General features: G+C 42.2%; 2 protein-coding genes across 2 annotated transcripts in view; one reads left to right on the top strand and one right to left on the bottom strand.

Annotated features, from left to right (window-relative positions):
* The window catches only part of RDH10 (retinol dehydrogenase 10), a 42,020-nt gene extending 31,312 nt beyond the window's left edge, over positions 1-10,708 (bottom strand). The window contains exons 1-2 of the mRNA XM_054985996.1: positions 9,808-10,708; positions 7,653-7,888 (exon numbers count right to left, since the gene is read on the bottom strand). Of these exons, the coding sequence (XP_054841971.1) occupies positions 7,653-7,888; positions 9,808-10,099 (528 nt within the window). The 5' untranslated portion in view covers positions 10,100-10,708. The remainder of the gene's footprint in view (positions 1-7,652; positions 7,889-9,807) is intronic.
* Positions 10,709-13,287: 2,579 nt separating this feature from the next.
* Positions 13,288-22,613, top strand: RPL7 (ribosomal protein L7). The gene is made up of 7 exons (XM_054985997.1): positions 13,288-13,377; positions 14,434-14,539; positions 16,161-16,327; positions 16,723-16,860; positions 19,626-19,735; positions 21,548-21,758; positions 22,561-22,613. Exons 1-6 carry the CDS (start codon positions 13,319-13,321, stop codon positions 21,754-21,756), a joined length of 789 nt encoding a protein of 262 aa, XP_054841972.1. The 5' UTR covers positions 13,288-13,318; the 3' UTR covers positions 21,757-21,758; positions 22,561-22,613.
* The last annotated feature ends 1,800 nt before the right edge of the window (positions 22,614-24,413 follow it).

Here is a 24,413-nt window from a genome sequence, read left to right as displayed (position 1 = left end):
CATTTTAAGAAGCTCAAGTTTTATAGGCGGCCTCTGCATTAAACAGAACACCATATCCTCCCCACTTCAACTAAGCATCTCATTACTCCAGAAGGCTGATAACCCCCCTCAGTCTCTAGCCTTTTTTTAAAAAAAGCTATGGAAAAACATATATGGGGTGTCATCTCAGTCTGAGACAGAGCAGCATATCAGAGGCACATAAAGAACAGTGGTGATCCTATTAGCTGCTCCATACAGAGAACAGGAACACAGTTTTCTGGAATAGTCTTGGAATAGTTTTCCTCAGTGTGTGAAGACTTTGACAGCTCTAGCTAGACATAATCAAGTTTAGAATTACAAAAAAGCAAAAAGCAGAGAATCAAGCAGTGAAGAAATTTAGGCCCCAAACCAGGTCTTCTTAAATGAACTGTGACCAAGGCGCAGGCTCCTTATTTTTCACCTCACTTTTCTTCCCAAAGGCTGCTTCCATCATTCTCCTTGCTGCCATTGTATTCTCACTCTATGAAGTAGGTTAGGCTGAGAGTGTATGACTGGCTCAAGATCACCCAGCAAGCTTTCAGGCCGAGTCCTCCAAGATTGTAGTCTGACATTCTAACCACTACTTCTGGGATGAATCCTAACTACCATCAGTGGAAGTAATGCAGATATTTGCTACATTCCCTCCCCCCTCCCCCCCAGCAGATCCTTCTGGCCTCTGGAAAATAGATTCCCATGATCGCAGAATCCAAATGAGGAGGGGAGATGAAGAAGCCTCCTTCTTCCATCAGTAGAGCTGTGCTGACAGAAGATGGTGGACTATGCAATTTGTCTCCCTTTCTCCTTCCTACCACAGCCACCCAACCCCCCACAACTGTTAATCTACATGGGTCCCGTGACTCCAGGAATCTACTTTCTGGAAATTAGAAGGGACTTCCGGATGAAGAAAAACGTGGCAAAGATCTGCATTTTCATTAACGGTGTTCAACCCCTTGTTCTGTACAAACAATTTAAACAATCCTTCAGAGACAAAATGTGTTAATTTACAATGATTACATAATATTATCTTATTCAATGATATATAAGATGAGAACTGGTTCAGAATGTACTCATTTCAGGTATGGAAATAGCCTCTAGCTTTTACACTTAATTGCTAGAGAGGTTAATACTGTCCAGTGGTGTAAATGGTTTGATAGAAATACTGAAGTAAAGAAATTAAACTTTAGATTTATCATGCTTGTGTCATTCTTCTGTGTCACATCGACCATAATTATTTAAGTAATTAAGTAATTACTTAATTACTTAATTAAGTAATTAATTAATTACTTAATTAAGTAATTAAGTATTGCAGGATTTTGCAGAACTTGAACACAACTTTGGTCAGACACAAGATATATTAAAGAAATCGTAATTCACAATGAGGTCCTAAGCAGAGTTACACCCTTCTAAGCCCATCAACTTCAACAGATTTAGAAGGGTGCACCTCTAATTAAGATGACACTGTCAACAATTTGAACAATGCCAGCCCAATATGTCTATATTGCCATTTTAAGCATTCCCACTTGCTAAGCTTACAATCAAGAAAGCTGGGGTGCTTTTGTATTATATTTGTTAAAACACAGAAAGCTATTAAATTACTAGATTACATCCAGTCTCCAATCCTTCAATGTGAATGTAATAATTAACACTATCAGATACATATTCACTATGTGTGTGCACATGCATGTATTCCAGTTTCTAACATGAACCTGCTCTAATAAACTGGAAATAAAAAATCCCCATTATTATGGTGATACAGTTCTTCATTGTGATTTCTATAAAGCCATGCTAAGACTTAAATTTCCTCATCACCATAACCCATCCACAGTGAGCTGGCAGAAGGTCCCAGATTCAATTGCTGGCATCTCTAGCACAAAGGTCTCAGGTAGCAGAGCTGGGGAAAATGCAAGAGAGCTGCTTCCAGCAAGGACTAAGTAACTGGTCCTGCAATAGCAGGACCAGCTCAGTAAAAAAAACAATTTAATGAGCTTATGACAGTAAGTAAGTCTTCCAACATTTCAACATGGGATAAGGCAACAAGGTGATATGCATGCCTTCAAAGCATTATGTCCTTTGAACAGGGCTGCTAACAATCAACACCTTGAATTGGATCCAGTGGATATTTCCACCTGTAGAAGGCCAGGTGATTTTCAGCAACTCCCACAGGAAACCTCCAGCCCTGCTCCTCCCAGTTCCCCCAGATTTGCACTTCAGGCATCTTGAGATGCAGCAGGAAGGGGGAGGCAGAGAAAACCCACCCCTACTTACAGAATACCCTTCTGTTGGTGTAGATTTTGCATGGAATATATCCAACCCCTTGCATGCTAGGAGCTTGTTTTTAAAAAGCAGAAGACGATTCAAAAGCCAAATCAAGCAACAGAATTTGATTCCAGGAACTTATTTTCAACCTGTGAACTGGAAGAAGTTGTTATGCACTTGAACTTCAATTTTTGTGTTACATTTCAGTCAGTTGATCACCTTTTAGAAAACATTAGGCACCCACTCTGCCAGAAGCTATCAAAACTCTTGAGTTGCTACTTTAATAAAACCAGAGATTCTTTTATGTTAATAAATTTTCATGGTTTGCCTTTCCTGTTCTACTGCTCTGTCCCAAGCCTTAACATGAAAACTGCACAGTAGAAGCAGAATTTAGCATTACTATAAAACTAACAATTCAAACTAAGTCAAGGATTAAATCAATACATTTTGATGAGCCATCTGGGGTAAGAATAGCATACACGCTGTCTGAAAATCTGCAGAAACGGAATGAGGAGGAAAGAACTGTACTCATGGGAAAACCAGGCTTAATAAATTTTCAAATACTGAGTTGTCTTTTTGAACCATACTGGTTAATTAAAACATCCATTAAATACTGACAGAGTTCTAATAAGCAAACTCCTTCTGCTTAAAATCCACTTGGTCTATATTTAGACACTTGCACTCAGGTGGACAAACCTCTCAATCCCTATCAATTGTATAAAAATGCAGGGGTTCCCTTTTGTATATACAGAAAGAGGTCTCTACTAATAGTAATCCTGCCCAGTACTATCTTAGTTTGTTCTGGAGAGGATAAAAAGGCAGTTTAAATATGGCATATGTATACATGACATTTCAAAGCTATTTTTAGCTCAGCCTAAATGTTTCCATAAAATAGCAGGTTAGATGGCTAAGAGATTGGGAGTGTGCAGAGAGGACTGAGCACTCCTTTCCTCTCTCCTAGGTTGGCTTTGGTCACAGTCTGGGTAGAATTAACCATTAGTAGCACCACAGACATAATACTATATAATAGATAAAATGAACAATGGAAAGAAAGGGGAAATGTATATAGAAAAGGAATGGGAGAGTACAAGCCTGTATGTCTAACCAGCTAAATCAAGTTTTTGAATTAAAGTCCCGCGTCTGTATTGAGTCATTGTGTCATATTTTTGCAGGAGTGCCCTGATTTTCAAAGACTTTTTCAGTAGCAGTACTTCAGTCATATTTGGAGGTACATTAAAGAAAACAGAGAATCTTGTCAGCAGGATACAGAGCCCACAGCTGCAGGTAATGGGTTGGATCCTGTCTAACTTCCATGCATGGAAGTGTGACTTCTTCTACTCCCCTTCCACCCCCCCCCCACTGTAGCATGAATCACCCTCCTGATCTGCTGTTCTTAGGGGAAAGGGGCAGCATGAGGGGGTCATTGAAAGGCTGCCACAAAGGATGAAAATCACCTCCCCCCTTGCACATGCAGATCCTTTCCACAGGATTCAGACCAATAGTTCTAACTGAGGCCCACCAAATAAGCCCAGGGCTGCATACGGCAAATTCTGCGCCACCTTCCTGCACCTATTTACTTAACCTATACCAGGAAGAAGACCGTCGAAACAAGGTCAAGTCAGATTGCTGAGTCCAAACAAGCCAGAAAACTACAGCTTCAGGATTTAGGTGGTGCTGCAACATCTTACCTTGTGAGTGTCAGCTCAACAAGATAACCAAGGTGCCCACTATATGGAGTGCTCGTAAATATGATCAGAATACAACTGGGGATAACTTCTTTACAGCTTTCTAAATATCCTGCTTTTAAAAAAAGCTTGTTCTGTAATAATAAGATATAGCAACCCACGTATATACCTAAAGAGATACAACCACCACACTAAGAGTGAACTGCAGCTACTGTTTCAGTCTGCTGGACCAACATCACTCTGGGTTCCTATGCGTAATGAAAGAGCAAATTGACAATACTGCTCACAAGCATGTATTGCTATATGTTTGTAAAAAGTAGTCAACAGGAAACACTGTACAATTTCACTCTACAATTTGCTAGCATGGATTATCTTAGAAAATATTGTTAAATATCCAAGGTAAGCAGGTTCTTCAGTATGCTTGGCTGTGCATTATCTGGAATCATTTCCCCTAAGAAAGGCAGTGCTTCTTGTCAGTAGTACTGGAAACAACTCAGGTGCACATATTAGAAGGCTGCCCGGCAACTGTTCTCATCCCTCAAAACAAATTCACTTTGTTTGACTGTAGCGCAAAGCAAGTTAACATTCTCACCAGTGGACACTATATGACTGAGATGAGCTGACTGAAGAAGCCACAGTGCAGAACACAGTGGACTTATGCAATACAGAGCATCAATGCCTTGATGTTAATATCTATAAAAGCCTATAAGCAAACTTCTAACAACTCCAATTTCTTTCTGTTTGCTCATTATAAATATGTTAATGCTTGAAGTTTTGTATTGGCTTACAAAGGAAGCAACATATGCTCTGCTAGAAAAATTAACAAACATTTGAAATAAAATTTGTTTCTAGCCATAACAATATTTTCATGGTTGATGAAAGCGTATGAGGTTCAAACAAAACCCACAAGGCAGTGAGGGCAACTATTTTCTTGATCTGAGAGTAAGGGAAATGTGTCAGTTCATGAATGCTTAAGGCAAGCTGCCATACTATGCAAAAGATACCTTGCAAATTTTAGGGCTCCTGGAAAAATGTAACTAAGCATTTTAAAAAAATGAAACAGTGTAAGTTACTGGGATAGAGGTAACTAGGTTGGAGCAAGATACCCAATGATGAGACTTAAAAATATTGATCCAGATCTAATGACCATTAGCAGTTCTCATGTCCCAGTCCTTCACCCCCACACCTGTTTTCAGTGAGACTTCTGCACTGAGTAGAGAAAATTTGGAATTTTGACCATAATGTTTTGATATGCTTGGACAACAACATTAATTAGCAATTTAACAGTGTCAAAATGTACAGGCGTTTGTAAAAAGTATACCCCATATGTTGTTCTAATGAAACAAACAAAAACTGCCAACAGTAATCTAAATCAGCACAGGATGTTAACAAATTATGTATATTTGGACAACCAGTAACTTTTGTTACTTTGGGCTAGGAGACAAAGAGCAGCTTAAGTGCCTGCAGAAGAAAAGAATTTCATTACAAAAGGAGTTCATAAGGGGACATCTTCATTTAAGGGTGGAACTACTATTTGAAACTACACAACAAGACTTCAAGACAAGGTCTGGACTCACTTTGCATGGATCTAACAGGAGTCTTGAGCCAATCAAGTTCAAACCAAAGATTAATAAACTGTGACAGCTCCAGAGTAGTGCTTCAAAGGAAGGAGGAGCTTAAAATGTCTTAGAAAAGTATCAAAAGAAATTCCAAAACATAGCTTAGTTTTTCCACTGTTCGTTTAGGATTTTAAAATGACTCTGTAGAACATGCCATTTTGTAAATAATTGCTAATTTAGGTGCCTGTGGCAACAGCCATTGAACAGCCCAGGTTCCTCCCCTATTTTAATAGCAATGATGTCATAAGTGGCAAAATTTCTAAGCATTCTTTGTAATTATGCCACAAGCACATATTTACCAATTCCTCTTCTTTTGTAAGTACAAATTCGTTTTATCCTTAAAGAAGAAACTTTTTAAGCATAAAATGGATAATAGAAGTTCCTGTCATCTATATGTGGTGAAACTGTTTCATTTTTAAGATCTTTCTTTACTTGTTCCACAGAATGAAGCACAGATCTAAAGGTTTTGTTTCTAAAGGATCAACAAAAAAGCAATACTTGCTCGAAGTCTACACTGGTAGCTTACAATATTAGTGATGCTGAAGCAAGAGGAATACTACAGATATTCAAGTGGAAGGTCATATCCAGTGGTAAGCAGCTGATTTACATGTGTAGACATCTACAGTTAAATGGATTTTGCAGCAGAACTGGGAAATAGCCCTGGCTGAAACTGGATGGCCACTGTCAGTCAAAAGAAAAAATATTGAGCTAATTCCCAAGGTGGTAGTTGTGTTATTCTGTTGCAGCAAAGATAAACAGAAATCCTCAGGCACTTGAAAGATTAACAAATGTGTAAAATTGAAATCTAAATTTAAAAAATACATTGACTTCAGTGGTGTAATTCTGTTTAGGATTGCACTGGCAATGGGTCAGGATTTCTTGGTTTTGTCAAGATGGTAGCACATGTAGGGAGTAAGAAATCCTAAATTCCTGTTCAATGTTGTGCTGTGGAGGAGGAAATTATCTCTTGGCAAAACCTAAGACCTCCACCCATTACAGGGCTAACTTATCTTAGCATGGCTTCTCTATGATTCCTGATTAGATTTAAAATTTATATAATGACATTTCACCCTCTACCTCCTGCATTTCATAGCCCATTGACTCTGCTCTTTATTTTTTTCTCTGTATCTCCTATACGAAGTGTCTTCATGGTAAAGATCCACACATTACATGTGAAGAAGTGGGTTCTAGTCCAGGAAAGGGCTCATGCTGTGATAAAACTTTGAGTGCCACAAAACTGCTGTTAATATTAGGCTAGTTGTACCTCTGCCTTTAAACAAAATTCATAATAAGGCTTTCTTGCAGTCAGTTTCATAACAAGCTGGACTTTTAAAGCATACTTTGACACATTCATCTTCACTGACATGATGATCTGGAGCTCAAGTGTCAATTCCCTGTTCTTTGTGCAAATTTGTAACTCTCCCCTCTGCACCCCCACCCCCATATAAACCCATCCTATACAGATAATCTCACAACCCTGAAAGAAAAAAAATCTATTTTATTTCTGAAGTGACATAAATAGGCCACATCATAGTAAAAACCTTGCAGCTCAGGCTGCCTACATCTGGCAAAGTATACTCATCCCCCACCCCCCACCTCTGCCATTTCCTCTGTGACAATTAAATGCTATATTGAAACCTCTAAAGAGCCAGAAATATGAAGTCATTAACAAGGAGAGCCAACAGTTCTTTCAATTTACAGGCAATTTATAAAAAGTTGATAGCACTGAGCTTGAGTTATGATGACCACATATCTATAACCTATACAATAAGAACCATTAATGTCTGGCTGCCCAGTGGCCCTGATCCAGAGAAAATTTGTCATGCTCAAGTCCAACTGATATGTTCGCTGCTACTGACTTATCCCATTGATTTTTACCTAAGTGTGATTAATGTTCTCTGGCTCAGAGGGTCACTGAGTAAAGGTAAAAGAAGAGAAAGTACAAGAGTAGAACTCTTGCAACATACAAACAAATCCAGTCACAACAAGAGGACGTCACTACTGATGTTACATTAAATTATTTTGTTGTTATGGAAAGGACAAACTAGGAATTAGAAGTAAATGAAATATTTACCCAAAAGTGTGCATGGCAGTTCACCATCATGGTCCTCTCAATCAACTCATCAGGACATTCCAAGAGATGATGGCCAGAGACCACACCAGCATTATTAACCAGGACTGAGACTTCACCCACTTCTTTGCGGACTCTCTCAGCAGTCATGTAAACATTTTCTCTTTTGCTCACATCACAAGTGTACGTATGGACCTGCAGGTTGTAGTGAGGTAGCACTTCTTCTTCTCCATGCCCAGCTGCTTATAAGAACACAGACAACAAAATGCAGGGGTGGGGGAGACTCATTTGAGATTTAAGCTCAGAACATAGCAAGCAACCAATATTGCTCTGCGTGTTAATAAATAAATAAATAAATAAATAAATAAATAAATAATTTGCCAATTCTGATGAGATTCTTTTGATCTTAAATTCTAAAGGATAAGGAAGCTGTGCTAATTCATATCCGTTACAGACAAAAGAGATTAACAATTGGGGTTGGGTCCTATGATTCCCTTTCGACAAGCCTTTCTCCATCAAAGAAAGCCTTAGCAGAAGAGAGTAATTTGGATGCATCCAACCAGCTTTTTTTACTCATTGTCACCTAATCCCACCTTCTTACTACAGTCCCTATTGCATGTGCCTTTTGTTCATGCACATTCCATGATTCCCCGCATAGCACTTTTGGGTAGTCGAAGGGATCCCACTTCTCTCTTTTTCACCAGTAGAAAAGATGGTTGGAATCCACTTAACAGAGGAATCACAGGATACAACCACTGGCATCTAATGAATGATATAAGAAGGAACTCAACCAAGGAGTAGATCAACATGCATGGAATTTTTAGCTCATTACACTTCAAATGAAACAGCTGCTTGTTTCATCATATGTACGATCACTTAGAAAGTAAGTTCCAGTTTGTGGGGTTTTCTCCCAAGTATGGACAGGGCTGCCATCTGACTGTTTAAAAACTGGAATAATCTTAAATGGTTTGATGTATAAAAAGGTACACAAGTTCCAAACTAAGGACAATGAAGCAAGTTAAAAACCGGCTTGGCCCTGTTTGAGTAATACGCTAAATAAATGTGCCAAACCAACCTTTCCACATGAATCATACTGTACAGCCCGAAACATCAATCTTCATTTCTCCACAAGTTCCCACTTAAAAGTATTCCCATTTCACTATCTACAGGGTGATTACTGTTTTGTCAGCCGCTAGTTTATTTAAAACTGGTTGCTGTTATAATTTTTCCCCAAACATGCAAGAAGCAAGCACACAGAGAAAAGACCAGAGCTTGAAATATTGGTCCATACCAATATTTATTTCAGTTTCCTAAATTCTTGGTGTTCCTACTTGATGTCAGATTGAACTTAAAATTTTTGACAACCTCAGACCAAAATTTCAAAGCCGATTATTTTCTTCAATTTCAGTCTTTGCACAGCATTTTTAAAAAACAGCGGTAGCACACACACCCTCCCCCAATACGTGGTCATCTTTTATTGTGGCAGAGATTTACATCTTTTTCTAAACATCTTGTGTGTGGAAACTAGAGAATACACCGAAGGCTTAAGCATTAAAAAAACAACCTTTTTGTATTCTTAGCGTTTAACTATTCTCTCCCTGTATTTCTTTTTTCTTTCAGGACAGGAAACACTTCTGAATGCTTCTATAGCAGAATCCTAAACTGAGTTACAACCTTCTATGTCCACTGAAGGGGGCAGCTCTCTTTAGGACTGCACTCATAACCTTTGATGAAGCAGCAGGTAAAAAAGCACCCTGGAGAAAGTTACAGAAAAAGTTGTATAGGATCTGCCTCCCCCCCCCCCTTACAGAAGTCTCCTATCTTGTTCACTTCCATCCTATTCCCAGATAGCTCCCAGTATCATATTTTGGGCTTTTAAAAAACCCTGATGCTCTTGAAGCAAGGCTAACCTTGAGCGTGAATTATTATCTAGGATTATTGCCTAGATGCAGCAGTTCCTGTTCAAGAGCCAACCTGCACCCTAGTTTCAGTCATCCCAATTACTGCTTTCCTTCCAGTACTTAAGGAGGGGGGGGGGCGCCTTCGATCGCCCTGGCGTCCCACGCCTTATTCTTCTGGCTAACTCAGCCCACTCATTTGACTTCTTTCTAACGCAGAACGTGGGGGTCGCGGGGCTGCCCAGAGAGTCCTGGCGTACCTTTCTGAGCGGCCACCACGGCTTCCTCCGCGAGCTCTTGGTAGATGTGGCGCACCATGCCCGCCGTCTCTTCGTTGCTCTGCGTGTTGATGTCCCACAGCACCAGGCGCGCCCGACGGCGGGCGAACTCCAGGGCGAAGAGGCGGCCCAGCCCGCTACCGGCGCCGGTGATGAGGCACACCTGGCCCGCCACGCTCTTCTCCTTGGGGCGCATGAGCCACTTGGCCGCAGCTACCACGAACGCCCAGAGGACCTTGAAGGTGACCACGAAGAACTCCAAGATGATGTTCATGGCTGCGGCTGCCCCGTTCGGCTGGCGTGGAGCGCAGTCCCGAGGCGAAGGGAGCGCCCGCTCGGAAGAACGAGGAAGGCAACAGGCACCACTAGCCGGCGGCCAAGCCTCTTTCCCCGCCTGCCGGCACCTGGCTGGGATTTCGTTCGCCGCTTCCTGCTCCCCGGTGCCCAGAAACCCTGGGCGGCTGCGGGCAGGGAAGGGGGAGCGAAGGGAGGCAGCCGAGGCGAGCAGGAAGGGCAGACCCGAACGCCCGCTCTGACTCGCAGGGAGAGTTAAAGCCAGCCGGGAGGCCGCCAAGTGGAACCAGCCGCGGGCACAAGTTTGCGCGCAGACCCCTCGGGCGCTTGAGCGGGCTCGGCTGCGGGCGGCCGCTGCCTCCTGTCCGTCTCTCTCTCAAGAGAGCAAAGGGGCGCTCCGCGGCCACCTTCCTAGCTGAGGGGCTCCTGAGCCGCGCGCCTCCCGCCCTACGCCCGCCTGCCTACCTGCCCCTTTTCGCCTCGCGGCCGGGCCGAAGCTCAGCACCTCGCCCTCAAAAGTGAGCATGTTCCTACCGCTCGGGGCTCTATATAGCCCCGGCGAGAGGGACGCGGCCCCCCTCCGCCATGTCTCCCGCCCCCACCCCTCAGCCGGGCTTCCCAGACCTGGCCCTCCTCCGCCTCGCCCATTTGGCTTGCCGAGGCCTTCCCCCCTCACATTTCCGCCCCCTACTCCGCAGCGCCGCCCCTTATGGAGCAGGGAGGCCATCCCAGCCTCTCCAGCAGCCCACGAAACGCCCCCTGCCCTGGCCCACCCAGCCCGGGATCGTCGAGGCTGCATTCAGACGTCAGGCGCAAACAGGCGGCGAGAAGGTGCCTTTTGTCGAGCGCGCGGATCTCCGGGCTGAAGATAGTTTGCTTTCTTCATCCTAACGCTGGTTCGTTGCAACGTCTGAACGCAGGCGGCTGGATAAACCAGAGTTTATTTTTTGTTTGCGCAAATCGGATTCTAAACCGTGGTTTAATCCTAGGGGGAACCGAAAATGTGGATTACGGTTGCGAAAAGGCTTGTTTGCCTTCATCTTTCCTTAGGGCAAGTCCAACTCACCCTTACTTGGGGAGCAAACCCCGTTGAAATCAGTGGCACTTCTGAACAGGATCGGGCTGGAAGAAGCGCGCTGCCCGCTGGTACCTCCGACGCACCAGATATCCATGGCATCCTCTCGTCTTTCTCCATCTTCGCCGCATTGTGTTGTCCCTAAAGACGAACAGTGCAATCCTAAAAAGAATTACTGCAGTCTAATAGGCTTAGACTGAAGTAACTCTTTTTAGGATTACACGGGAAATGCTTCGGAGGCGCCTAAACTCGGGGTCTTCAAAGGGCTACGAATCTAATTTACTTGCGTGTAAAACTCATCGACCCCCGTTACATGCTTAGGGAAAGATTCTGTTCTTTTCATGGGCGGTGTCGTTGCCTCCACCTGCCTTTGTGGAGCACCGTATAGGTTTAAACGCGATCCTAAGAGTGTGCAGTTAGAAACGGACTTGGCTAGCTTCGTTCGCTGTTGTGCGTGTATAAAATTAGAAACCTTCATAGGCATCGTTCAAATCGTTGCTACGCAGTGTAGTATGAAATTAGCTGGGTTTATGCGCGTGTGTCCGGTTGCGCTCTCCCTGGGAGACCAAGCGGCAAGAGAAGTGGACTACATGCTCCAGAATGCATAGCGGCTGCGGCTGGTAGGAACATAATAGCAGTGCCATCTTGAGTGCCCGCCACGTAGAAAGACTACAAGTCCCACAACGTATTGAGGCCCACTTTTTAAAATTTCGTTCTTTCCCTGTACTTGGAAGATTTTTTAAAAAAGCATCCTGGGAATTGTAGTTTTGAATTAACCCTTTACTTTCCCACATGTACTAGTTTTTATCGCGACTGCAGTTTTCGTTTAATTCTTTTTATGGAACTGATGAAATGAACTCTGATTCAGGAAAGCTTATATTGTAATAAATTGTGTTAGTCTTTCATGTGCCTCTGACTGGGCTTTTATTTATATACTGCGAATCAGTTCACAGGGTTGCCTAATAAAACAAAAAGTCCAGTGGCACCTTAAAAGGCGAACAATATATTGAAATAAATGTTACTCTTTAAGGAGCCGCTGTGGTTTTGTTTTACTTTGCTACAACACACTAAACGCGATCATGCATTTCTAAGCACACTAAGAGAAACAAGCCAAATTACTCTGAATTAACTTCAGATAACATGCATAGGTTCATTGGACTGTATTCATACTTGGGTTATAATTTTAAATTAATTTTCTCTAGAATCACATTAAACATGTTTTAATAATTATGAACAGATTATTAGTATAGTTCAAAATTCCACATTTCAAGAAGTCCAGCTTTTGGAGATAGAGGAAATCTGGTTTCAAATCAGTAATGAAGGTTTACTGGAGCTACAGCGCTGTTTTTTTAAAAAGCCTCTCAAGGATTTTTTGTGGAATAACTTTTAGGAAGGAAGTACCGTTTATGCCTGGTTGAACTTCTTGCAGGAGAGGTGCAAAAGGAGGATGCAATAAACCCAATTTGACTGAAACACCATGTCAAAACAATTTATTTTATGCAGAAGCGTTAACTGAAACCATAAAATATCCTTCTGTCTCAATGTCCTAAGACATTTGGAGAATTCTCCAGTTACAGTAACAGTGCAATCCTAAACACTTTTACTCAGAAGTAAATCCTACTGAGCTCAATGGGATTTACTCTCAAGTAAGCATGTATATGACTGCAACCGAGTGATAATTTTGTGCCACCTAAAAGACTAGTTAAGTTTTTATTGCATCTGCTCCCATGCATCCTGACAAACTGGACTCCGGTGCACGAACGTTTGTGTTACTTTGTTTTATTCTAGCATAAAAGTTTGTGGACCAGAACCTGGAGGCATGTGTGCAACGGCAGAAACGGGAAAAAAGACCATCCAATCCTAAACAGAGTTACTCCAGTCTAAGACCATTGAAATCAATAGATTTAGACTGGAACGACTCTGTTTAGGAGTGTATTGTCAGTCTTGTAGGTCCTGTTTACCGGCATCTTGCCAACACGACCACTCCTCTGGACCGATAATTCAAGCGTTTGGCACCCAACTAGCCAACTCTCTCCGCTGTTTTGCGCAGGCACTGATTTGGTGACCTAAAAGCATGGGCTGCATCTCAGCGCTCCTTTGCTCGGAGACGGTGACTGACTCTTTATGTTCACTGCGCATGCGCCATATCTCTCTTTTCCGGTTGCGACCATGGCGGGTGAAGAGTGAGTATCGGTTCCTTCCGAAAGATAATCCGTTGCCATCCGCGGCATTTGACTCACCCTTTCCTCAGTTTGGTGATTTGGGCTTAACTGCGGCGTGTCCAGGGGCTTACCTAGAATTTGCTGGCGTGTTTCGAAGGGGAGTTTGGATGAGACTCTTGTGGCGGGGAACTGGGCAGTGGCCCTGCTGCACTGCAGCGGCCGTGGCTGGGTTGATGTGGGCTGTGGGTTCCTTCAAGGCCCGAGGCGAGCCCACTGGAAGTGGGCAGCGGCCTTGGCAGCTGTCGGTCCACAAGCTGGTGAGGTTACTTTTCTCGGCACATTGGCTGTTGGTCCTGCTGCTTGTATGGAGAGGCTTAGGCCCAACTTTGCCTTCTGGAATTAGTGCACCGTGGCGGCATGAAGAATAGTACTAATGCAAGGAGAAGGCTGAAATTGTGCTGCGCTCGCAAAAACTGGCTTTATTTTACCGAGCACGCTTTTAAATCACAAGGTTTGGCACGGCAGGCTTTAGAAATAATGCTTCCCCCCCCCCCCAAATTTTAATGGAGAAATATACTGGGATGATAAAGATGTTTCCTGGCTTTTCATACATACACAAAACCCCCGAGCTTCTTCCCTTCTAGAAAACAGATAATTTGGTTTTAGTTGCTAAGATGCAAGGGCAAGATTTAAACTATTCCTCTAGACAGGTTTCGGGTTCTGATTTGTTACACATGTTTGTAATTGTACTATAGCAGCAACATGTCTTTGAGTGATGGCTAAAAAAGCCCAGTATAACAGGCAGCATTTTAATGCAGCGTGACTGCAGTTTAGTAATGCAGCAGAGAATTTTCACTAAAGAGGGAATTTTTTTTAAGGCTATGTTAATCTTAGCATGACCGTTTAGTAAAAGCATGAATGTAGAATAAATTCTAATGAAAGAACTGATATAATTAACATGCAGTAGTAATTTCTGTTATTATACTAGTTTTTCTATGGTAAATTGAAAAGACGATGTTTTTAGTAGTTAGAAGAAACTTATCCATAGTTATCTTTTATTTTTGCTCCACAACATAGAGCAAAGAAGAAGGTGCCTTCGGTTCCAGAAAGCCTTTTGAAAAAAAGGAAGGCTTTTGCTGATATAAAGGCCAAACGTCTGAAGAGGCTGCTGATTAAAAAGAAGGTGAGATTTGATGAAGCTAGCCTTGGGACCTATGACATTCCATGTAGTCTTAAAATGACCAATACTGTAATGCCTTTGTATAGGTGTATGGTGTGACCACATTAGGAATATTGTGTAGGTTCTGGTTATCATACCTCAAAAAGAGATTCTGCAGAGGGCAGAGTAAGTGCAGAAGAAGGCAACCAAGATGATTAAGGGGTTGGCGTGCCTTTGTTACAAGAAGTTGAACTCCTTTCAGTTTAGAGAAAAAACAATGGAGTGGTAGTGATGGAGATTATAAAGTTATGCATGAGATGTAGAAAGTGGATAGAGAGAACTTTCTGCCTCCCACTGGAGTTCCATCTAGGGTACATATTACTTCCATCTTGCCACAGCTACACTGGCTCCCTGTGGAATTAGATCTTACTTGTCCTTAACGTTAGCACTTTCTTTCACTCATATTGATACGTTTGTGATTTTTTCAGTAGTAAGATGTTGATAAACCTTTGAGTATTTCTCATGTCATCCTGTTGCACCACACTGAAGGGACTCCTATACTTATTATTATTATTTATTAGATTTCTAACCCGCCCTTCCCGGAAGCGGGCTCAGGGCGAGGTACAGCAGTTATAAAAATACAATACAAATATTAAAACAATTCATAAAACAACAGTTCATCATAAAATCAACAGACAGATAGTAACTGTCCCAAGATGGGGTCAATTCCAGATTCCTGCCCATCAGCATACAGGGGGAGGGAAGAGGACAGATAATGTACTGCAACCCATATGTTGGGCAGCCGGCCGGTGGACACAGTATAACCCCACACTTAGTGGGAGACTGGTGGGAGGCTCAGTGAGGATCTCATGCCGGCCTCAACTATACACCTGGTGGAACATCTCCGTCTTACAGGCCCGCTGAAATGATAGAAGATCCTGACCGGCCTGGGTGTCCTCAGACAGAGTTCCACCAAGTTGAGGCCAGGACCAAAAAGGCCCTGGCCCTGGTTGAAGCCAACCAAGCCTCCCTGGGGCCAGAGACCACCAGCAGATGTTTTCCAGCTGATTGGAGCATTGTCCGGGGCATATATAGGGAGAGGTAGTCCCGTGTGCCTTCACCTACCCCTAGCCAGAGCTGTGACCTTCTGACCCTGAACTTTATTCTTTCTATAGTTTTCCCATCCCAAACCTGGGTAAGTAGGACTTTATTCCTTCCAGCCAAACAGAAAAAGTTAACATTTCTTTCAAAAGAGCACCTTCAGAAGCTTGTGAGGCACATTATAGAAATATTCCTGATTTGGGAAGCCTTAACTTAAACTTCAGTTTGCCATTTTGGGTGAATGCAGGAGCCTATGAGAATCTGAAGTTTCCCCCCACAAACTGGTAAATTGCTATAATAATTTTTTGCCTATAAAAAAATAGTTGATGGTCAATGCCATGTACAAATGGCTTAATTTCATTTGTGAGAGGAAAAGCTTTCCAGGAACCTTTCAGTTCTCAGTGCATACGAGTGGTAGCCTGTAAGCATAGCGAACAAACTATGTCCATTCCTGTTGTGAAAAAAATGCAACCTTTAATGACATCATTGTGTGAAGGTTTGGTAGGTTGGTGAAACTGTTAACATGTTGCCATTCTAATTTCAGTTGCGAAAGGAAGAACGAAAAGTCATCTATAAAAGAGCTCAGGCCTACCACAAAGAATACAGGCAGATGTACCGACGTGAGATTCGCATGGCCCGAATGGCCCGCAAAGCTGGCAATTACTATGTACCTGCTGAACCCAAACTGGCATTTGTAATCAGGATCAGAGGGTAAGATAAATAAATGCAATATACTTGCAAGTGAAAGATCTAAACCTTGTCTGTTACGGCTATCTGCCATCCTGGCATATATTGACTGCTGCCATCTAGTTATTATACTGTTGTATGCAGTGCTGTTGGATGTTTTAAAATGTTTTTACTGTTTTATGGTGTATAAATTATATGATGCGTTTTTAATTTGTTGTAATCCACCCTGAGCCCACCATGGGGAGGGTGGAATAAAAGTCTGCTGATACTGTGCTAATTATTGCAAGACCAGTTATCTGTATTACAATTAATTTTACATGATTGAAATAAAATATTTTTCTACAGATTTTGACCTGAGTAGATTGTTAAAACCTTAATTGAATATGTGCTGAAAATGTGCTCTTTTTTGCATTTTTCAGCATTAATGGTGTTAGTCCCAAGGTTCGCAAGGTACTGCAGCTTCTTCGCCTGCGGCAAATTTTCAATGGGACATTTGTGAAACTCAACAAAGCATCCATTAACATGCTGAGAATTGTTGAACCCTACATTGCATGGGGGTAAGTTGAATCTTGAATTTAATAGCTTTCGTTCAGGTAATGAGTACATACACTAAATTGTTCACTGCTTTTTCTTGTTCTGTGCCATGCATCCATGCCATTGTTGTGTTACATGCTATCACTGTATTCTGACTTTCATACTGAGAATGATGTGGACAGTTCCACCATTGTGGTCTGCTGCATTTACGCTGCATTTTATATTATAATAGTGTATCTTATGCATTTTGTGAGAAGACTCCTGAGGGTGTCCAAACTGCTAATATTGCCAAAGGAGGTAGCAAGCTCTCCCTTATCTCAGCCAAGCCATGCTTTTTAGCGCGGCTTGGCTGCGGGTAGTCACCGCTGCTCCCAATTGGGCTGGTGAGAACATCGTATCAATAACCTCCTCCCTTTGGCTTTCATGTTGGGGCATGCACGAGAGCGCGTCTGCCAGGAACTTAGATTTGCTGGGAAGGTGCTTCAGTGTGAAGTTGAACTTGGAAAATAATTCCTCCCACCTCAACTGTTTGGCGCCTAACTTGCAGGGGGTGCGAAGCTTCTAAGTTTTTATGATCAGTCCACACCTCAAATGGCACCTTGGCCCCCTCTAACCAGTGCCTCCAAGTAGTGAGTGCCAATTTTACAGCGGAAGCCTCCTTCTCCCATACACTCCAATGGTGTTCAGTTTCAGAAAACTTTTTGGACACGTACATGCAGGGGTGCAACTTTCCCAGAATGGGGAGCGCCTTGCCCCATCCTAATAGATGGACAAGTGCACCATGAGACGTTGGTACCAGTTCCTGAGAAGATCTCCCAGAAATTCCAGTTTCAGAACCTGGATCCTGTTGGGGGTCAAGGTTGATAAGTAGTTCCTCTGGCTCCGTGGTCTCCGGGTCCACCTCATACGGCATGATGCCAGTAGACAAACGCCAGGGTTTCGGGTACAGAGGGGAAAAGGGACGTCAGTCCTAGGGTGTCAGTCTCTAGCTATTAGATCCCCAAGTCCCTCACAGCAAGCAGGCAGGTGTGTGGGTTGAAGAAAACTTTGTTAAGAGATCCATACAGTTCAGGTATTCACTCATAGGTAGAAGTTGGCAGAAGTAATTAGACAAACAATAGGACTACTGATATAGAGGGACGTTCTCCTGCCCCTTTGCATTTAGGCACGAAAGCCTAAAAAGTTACATGGGAACAAAAAGCAGTTTAGTCTGAGATAAGGTACACAGTGGAATATTCCCTCCTGTGAAACAGATACATGTTAGTACCCAGCTGCAAGCTCTTAGCCAAGGCCGTACAAAAATGAAAGCGCATATTTCTTAGAGATAAGGGAGACCTTACCAGCTCTTTTGGCAATTACTATTAGCAGTTTGTACACCTTCAGGAGTCTTCTCATAAAATGCATAAGATACAGTATTATAATAGAAAATGCAGTGTAAAATGCAGCACAGTGGTAGAATTGTCTACATCGTTCTCAGTATAAAAGTCAGAACACAGTGATGGCATATAACACAACAATGGCATGGATGCATGTCATACATGACAAACAGTTTCTCCCTTCTGGTCCTGAACAGGAAGTACTTGGCTTCTCTCAGGAGCAAGCAACTTAAACGGCAGAGCTATAAGATAAACTTTTTAGTTCATGTCAAAACAGATAGTTCAGATGCTTTAATCGGCTCAGACTGCAATAGTTTACAGGGAATGAATTGTACATTGAAAAACTCCTCTAGTTGTCAATTAGTTTAATGGCTCAATCTAAATTATTAGTTTTTAAGAGTTAAAACTCTTAAATGGTTCAAAATCAGTGTCAGGGTCACCTTGTGTTCCAACATAGATGTCCCAGCAAATATTTTCATCAAAGGCTCTATTCTGTGTATCCCCAATTTTGGAGGCAAGATCAGTAGCCACCAAGGACAGGGCTTTTTCTGATACGGCGCCTTGTGTGTGGAACTCCTTCTCCATAACCGTCTGCCAGATACCAAGCCTGTTTTTAATTTATCGAATGTTATTTTGTTTTTATTATGTAAACTGCCTTGTAAACTTTAGGTGTGTGTGACCTAAAAATATATATTAAATAAATACCCCATTCCAGGGCTGACCAGCTAACATCCTGCAAGAGGCTTGTTTAAAATTCTGTTTGTAGTTTTGCTTGTAAGTAAAGAAGAGATTAGTCTTCATGCGTATCTCATGGAAATCACTGCTTTTTCTGTCTTGTGCATTCTTGAATCCACCAGTTGCTGTTGGTAGCTCTTAGAAGGGAACTGTTCTTGAGGGTCTGTCCCTCTCCCCACAAGTTCATGATCTCATATGGGGCTTCTGTTCAAGTAGGGCATGATTGGACAGCCACCAAGAACCTATAACATTGAAGACCTGCCCTTTTGCAATAACAGCCATCTGTGTGTTTATTAGTATTAGATTTCCTTAGAAAGATTAAGTCTTTTCTCCCTCCTTTGTCTATATAGTGTCACCACAGGTAGCAATAGTGGTTATCCTTCCCCTTCTCCTTTGCCATGTAAATGGAAGCTGCAGTGACTGCTGCATTCTTCTTTCTACATAACTGCTTGAGAGCTGCTAGAAGCAACAACCATAGGGGAAGAGCAGGCAAGTAAGTGGCAGCTGCAGCTCTATCTGACTTACCTGCTGTTATTTATCTGATACTGGCAGTATTGCAGGTTCTGAATTGCCAGTGGACTGAAGTGTTTGGCATAAGATTCATAATGTAAAACGCAGAAGATTATTTGTGACATACGATTGTATTAGCCACTGCAGGTATATCCTTTTTGTTTCAGTTATCCCAACTTAAAATCTGTGCATGAATTGATCTACAAGCGTGGCTATGGCAAGATCAACAAGCAGCGTGTTGCTTTGACTGACAATTCTCTCATCAAGAGATGTCTGAGTAAGTGCAACTTACTTTTTTAGCAGTCCTCTTGGCTGGTTGCTTTTGATGCATAGATACATCTGTAAGCTTGTTGCTTATTCCAAAATGTGCTGTGCATCAAAAAGGGAAATTCTTTCCTAACCGTCATTCTGTTGGTTGGTTTGCAGTGTTTCTAGTTCTCACTCTGTAGTTCTGTTTACATAGTAACCTGAGCTTTTTACTAGAGCTGCTTCAAAATGTCACAGCAAGCAGTGTGACAAGCATGGATACACCTTATTCTATCAGAAAACACTGTGGGTGCAACAAAAAGGATTGCTGTGGAGTTCAGGGGTCATGCTACAGAACTCATTATTCTATGTATCCGTTTTTATTCTGGCATTCCTAAGGGCTCACTGTTACTGTTATAAACAGAAAGACCTGTGCTTTTTAGGTCGGGGTGTGGGAGACTCCCATTTTTTGTCATGTTAGGGCATGTTTTTTACAGGAAATAATGAAATTTTATATATGTGCATGCATTATTACTGGTTTTTGAATAGCAACAATCTCTGCCCCACTGCATGGCAAGCCTCTCAACAGCTGCTTGAGATATTTCACTGGAGATCATCATCACCATCATTAATGGATGATTTGTCATAACATCATTTTGGATGGTGGCAGATGGGGTTCGCTTGACTGTCTGACTCAGTTAAGAGCTTAGGGGTTATACTGGATCCAGCGCTGCTGCTAGAGAAGCAAGTAAATGCAGCTGTAAACAAGGCCTTCTCCCAACTTAGACTAACCTGGAAGATGGCCCCCTACCTTGACATGGCTGATCTGGCCACCTAGATTCACAGCAGACTATACTACTATAATGCTGTCTGCATAGGTCTCCCCCCCCCCAAAGTTGACTCAGAGACTCCAGCTGTATCACTTCCATTCTACAGTCACTCCTTGGCTTCCCATCCGTTCAAGGTTATGACTTGTATTCAAAGCCCTTCGTGGCCTAGGCCCCTTACATCTGTACAACCGCCTCTCCACTTATGTTCTGCCACAGCAGCTTCACTCATCTGTAGAAGACCTTCTGCAGATACTGTCCTGCAGTTAGGCAAAATCAACAGCTGCCCACACATGCGCTTTCTCAGTAATATCTCCCACCTGATGGCATGGCCTGCCTGAGGAGGACAGGAAAACTCCCTCTCTTCTGGCTTTCTGCAAACTATGCAAAACTGAATTATTCAGGAGAGCTTTATACCCATATTTATAGGGCTGTGTCATAAGAAGTAACTCAGAAAGATGCATTGGTAGCAACAGGGACTATATGCTACTCTGTTGGGTACTGTCTGCTGATATAAGACATATGCTTACTAGGGAGCTTTCCACATTGCTAAACATGCCATGAAAATTAATTCAGCTTTGTTTCAGAAAGATTTTATCTCGGTGTTTGGCTTTTTGTTTCTCAGATTTTTCTACTACTGTACCATATTTTATCTCTTTTCACTAACTGACCTAACTGTTGCTCATTATTGTACTTTGCTCAGCGAATGTCTTAGCTGTTGATTATATTGTATTTTCACTTGCACTGTGTAATCTGCCTTGGATCTCAGTGAGAAAGGTTGACTACAAATAAATTAAAAATAAATAAATAAATGGCAGAAGATTTCTAATATTCTCCTCTTGGGATCATTGTGTTACTGTTTCAATCTGGTTTTCCTGCTTCCAGTCCCTCCTTAACTGTGACATCCACTGCAGGACTTCGCAAACAAGCCTAACAGGGTGGTGATGAGAATCAAAGAGAATGGTTAAAGCACCTTGTACACTGAAATGTTATTTTTCTGATTTGTTTTATTTTAGAAAAGCATGGCATCATTTGCATGGAAGATCTGATCCATGAAATCTATACTGTTGGCAAAAACTTCAAAGCAGCAAACAACTTCCTCTGGCCATTCAAGATGTCCTCTCCACGGGGTGGAATGAAGAAGAAAACTACCCACTTTGTAGAAGGTGGTGATGCAGGAAACAGGGAAGACCAGATTAACAGGCTCATAAGGAGGATGAATTAATGGTATGATGAAGTGGCAAATTGTATGTTTGTATCATATACAAGTCAGTGATGCTTCCAAAGACTAGAATACAAGCTCTGCCTTCAAAGTAGGCAGGCCTTAGAGTTACTGCATTCTTCTTAGATGAATTCCCTTATTTTATTTAACCTAAGCATATCTCATCTTGAGTTTGTATGAGTGAGGAATTGCCTGGAAGGTTCTGACGGAAGACTGGGATATGATAAGGGAACTGCTGTAGGCCCAAGCACAGTGTTACACCTTTGTTTTCCAAGTTTGAACATTCCCTGCTTCCATTTTTTCTTTAGGTTAAACAGGCTTTCATGGCCTAATGCATATTTATGTATTTTTAGTTTGCTTAGGATCTTAATCTATAGAATTAAGTTAAGGTAGACTTAAAATTTAAAACTTTAAAATTTAACAGATTTACAAGTAAGCCCTCCAAAGGTAATAGTCCAGAAATGGTTGTTGGTCTGGTTATCTACAAATGTTAATGACTGTAGCTTAAAGAGGAAGGAATGAGACCTTTTTAACATCACTGGGAGGTAATTTATTCTCAAGTGGATGTTCACAAGCCTGTATTAAAATTCCCTATGTTACACAGGGGGTAAAAGGGTTGCAGTGCAAATAGAGCAGTTAAAGCTCTGAGGTCTGTGTTATGCAGCTAGTTTGAGATACTGAGAGTCAGTTTACATTAGAAATGCTCTGTTGAGTTAATTTCATCTCCATACTTGTACAAAATAGTGGCTAATGAACAAGTCTGAGAAAGTGCTTTGTATTTACTGTTCTTTTGTCTTTTCCCCCAAGGTCCTCAGAAGACTTCATTAAACATTGTTAATAAAAAAAGTCTCTGTAAACCATTTCCTTTTCCTTCTTGAATTGACTGGCTGTCACTGAAGCGGGGTAATCTTAAAACCTTTCCAGTTCCAGGGAAAATCATACGCTGGTGCTGGCAAAATTTTACAGATGGGTATTGTTTCCCCACTCCCTTTTTCTGGCTCAGTAGTTAATCCAGTTGGCATGAGCATGACAAGAAAAACCATGCAGGGATTTGAAGTGCTGGTGGGAATAGAAGGAAAGGAATGCCTAGCCTTAATTCTCTGCCTTGGGTAGCAATAGCGGTGCCATTCCATAGCACTGACGGGGGTGGGAGGCATGTCAGAAGGATTAGATGGCTGACGAAATGACTTTGCTCCTGTGCATGCTACATGCTAGTTAATATGCACAAGGTGGCTACTTAGATCAAAGGCCACTTTGTTTCTTATAGCCACCCCCCCCCCCCCCATTGAGCTCCAACCTATATTACTACTGGGCTAGTGTGAATGGATAGAAATGGCCAATGTCACCATATTATTCTTGTTAGAATGCCTTTAAAATTACTAAGCTAGCTTTTTGTAGTAGAAATAGGAGCAGCTGGTTTATTTCTCTTGCAGTAGTTCATTTATTTCAATATTACCCAGCTGCTGAATACCAAAATTTGACATTGGATGCAAGTGTTCTTTTATATGCAGCTGTTGATTTTTTTTTACAATATTGCTGCTACAGTTGTACCAGTTGCCAACATCAAATTTGAGGACCAGAATGCAAAACAAAACTATCATGCTACTGTTTGACATTGCCAGTGCCTCTCAGGTTCTAAGTATTTCTAAGTATAGCCGACAATATGTGGTTTGGCATGGTTTTTGTGTGTGCAGTTTTGCATAGGAGCTGTAAGGAATGAGTCAAATATGTGCCTGTATGAGTAGAATAATGCACTTTGTAAATCGCTTTGAGTGGGTGTAACGTTGTCCTGAAAGGCGGTATATAAATTGAATGTTATGTTATTAGAATGGGGCTGCAATCCATGTTCCTGGGAATATGCCTAATGGATAAAGAGTGGCTTACATGTGAGTAGACCTACCTGCTTGAGGTCTGCTTGTAGACTCAGAAGTCAACACAGTCCTGGAAAAGGTTCTGCCCCATATCCTGTCATGACCTAGGGAGGAGTTCTTGGGGCCTGGCAATGGTGAGAAAATTCCGGGAGAAGGAAAGAGAGAAAGGTTTCTGCTGAGTGAGAAGGAAGCAGGAAAACAAGCTATGGGGGCTATGAGTGAAAGAGGACAGAGTGGGAAATGAGATGACCCCTGCAAGTCCTAGTGGGTCCCATGCTTGCTGATTCTAATCCCAGGGACTCATTCCACACTGGGGGTTCAAGAGCAGTGCAAAGCAGATCTACTCAGATGCAAGTCCCCCCTTTATTCAATGAGCTTATTCTGAGGAACAAACTGCAGTCTTATTCTACTTGCAGAGACCATATGTGACCCATTTCCTAGTTTTCTTGACCTGTTCATTGCACCTTTGTAATACTTCACTTGGGCCCGTTTTTGAAAGAGTGGGGGGCGGGGAGAGCTGCACATGGGCATTGGCAAACAAAACACATGTCCAACAGCCTACCCTCCTCCCACAAGATGAAAGCAACCAATTGCTGTGTCTTCATACTGATGTGCCAATCACCCCTGTCCATGCTCAAGCGCAAAAACCCCCCAAAACTAATTTATTGCTAACAAGTTTAGAATGTGTTTGGGCTATCTGCTGTGCCAATTCCAGGACTGGATCACCAGAATTGCTACGCTTGCTTGGCGAAGTCAGTCAGAGTGATGACGATATCCCTGCTTTGGACC

This window comes from Eublepharis macularius, chromosome 7, assembly GCF_028583425.1.
Source record: "Eublepharis macularius isolate TG4126 chromosome 7, MPM_Emac_v1.0, whole genome shotgun sequence".
Taxonomy (NCBI): Eukaryota; Metazoa; Chordata; class Lepidosauria; order Squamata; family Eublepharidae; genus Eublepharis; species Eublepharis macularius.
Note: the sequence above shows the minus strand (reverse complement) of the source record. Positions and strands in the feature narration are given on the sequence as shown.

Bases quoted from the DNA above. Each gene is read 5' to 3' on its own strand.
- RPL7 (XM_054985997.1), top strand. From the start codon at position 13,319: ATGTTCACTGCGCATGCGCCATATCTCTCTTTTCCGGTTGCGACCATG. The intron at 13,378-14,433 runs GTGAGTATCGGT...TCCACAACATAG, and splicing joins GCGACCATGGCGGGTGAAGA to AGCAAAGAAGAAGGTGCCTT. The intron at 16,328-16,722 runs GTAAGATAAATA...TGCATTTTTCAG, and splicing joins TTTGTAATCAGGATCAGAGG to CATTAATGGTGTTAGTCCCA.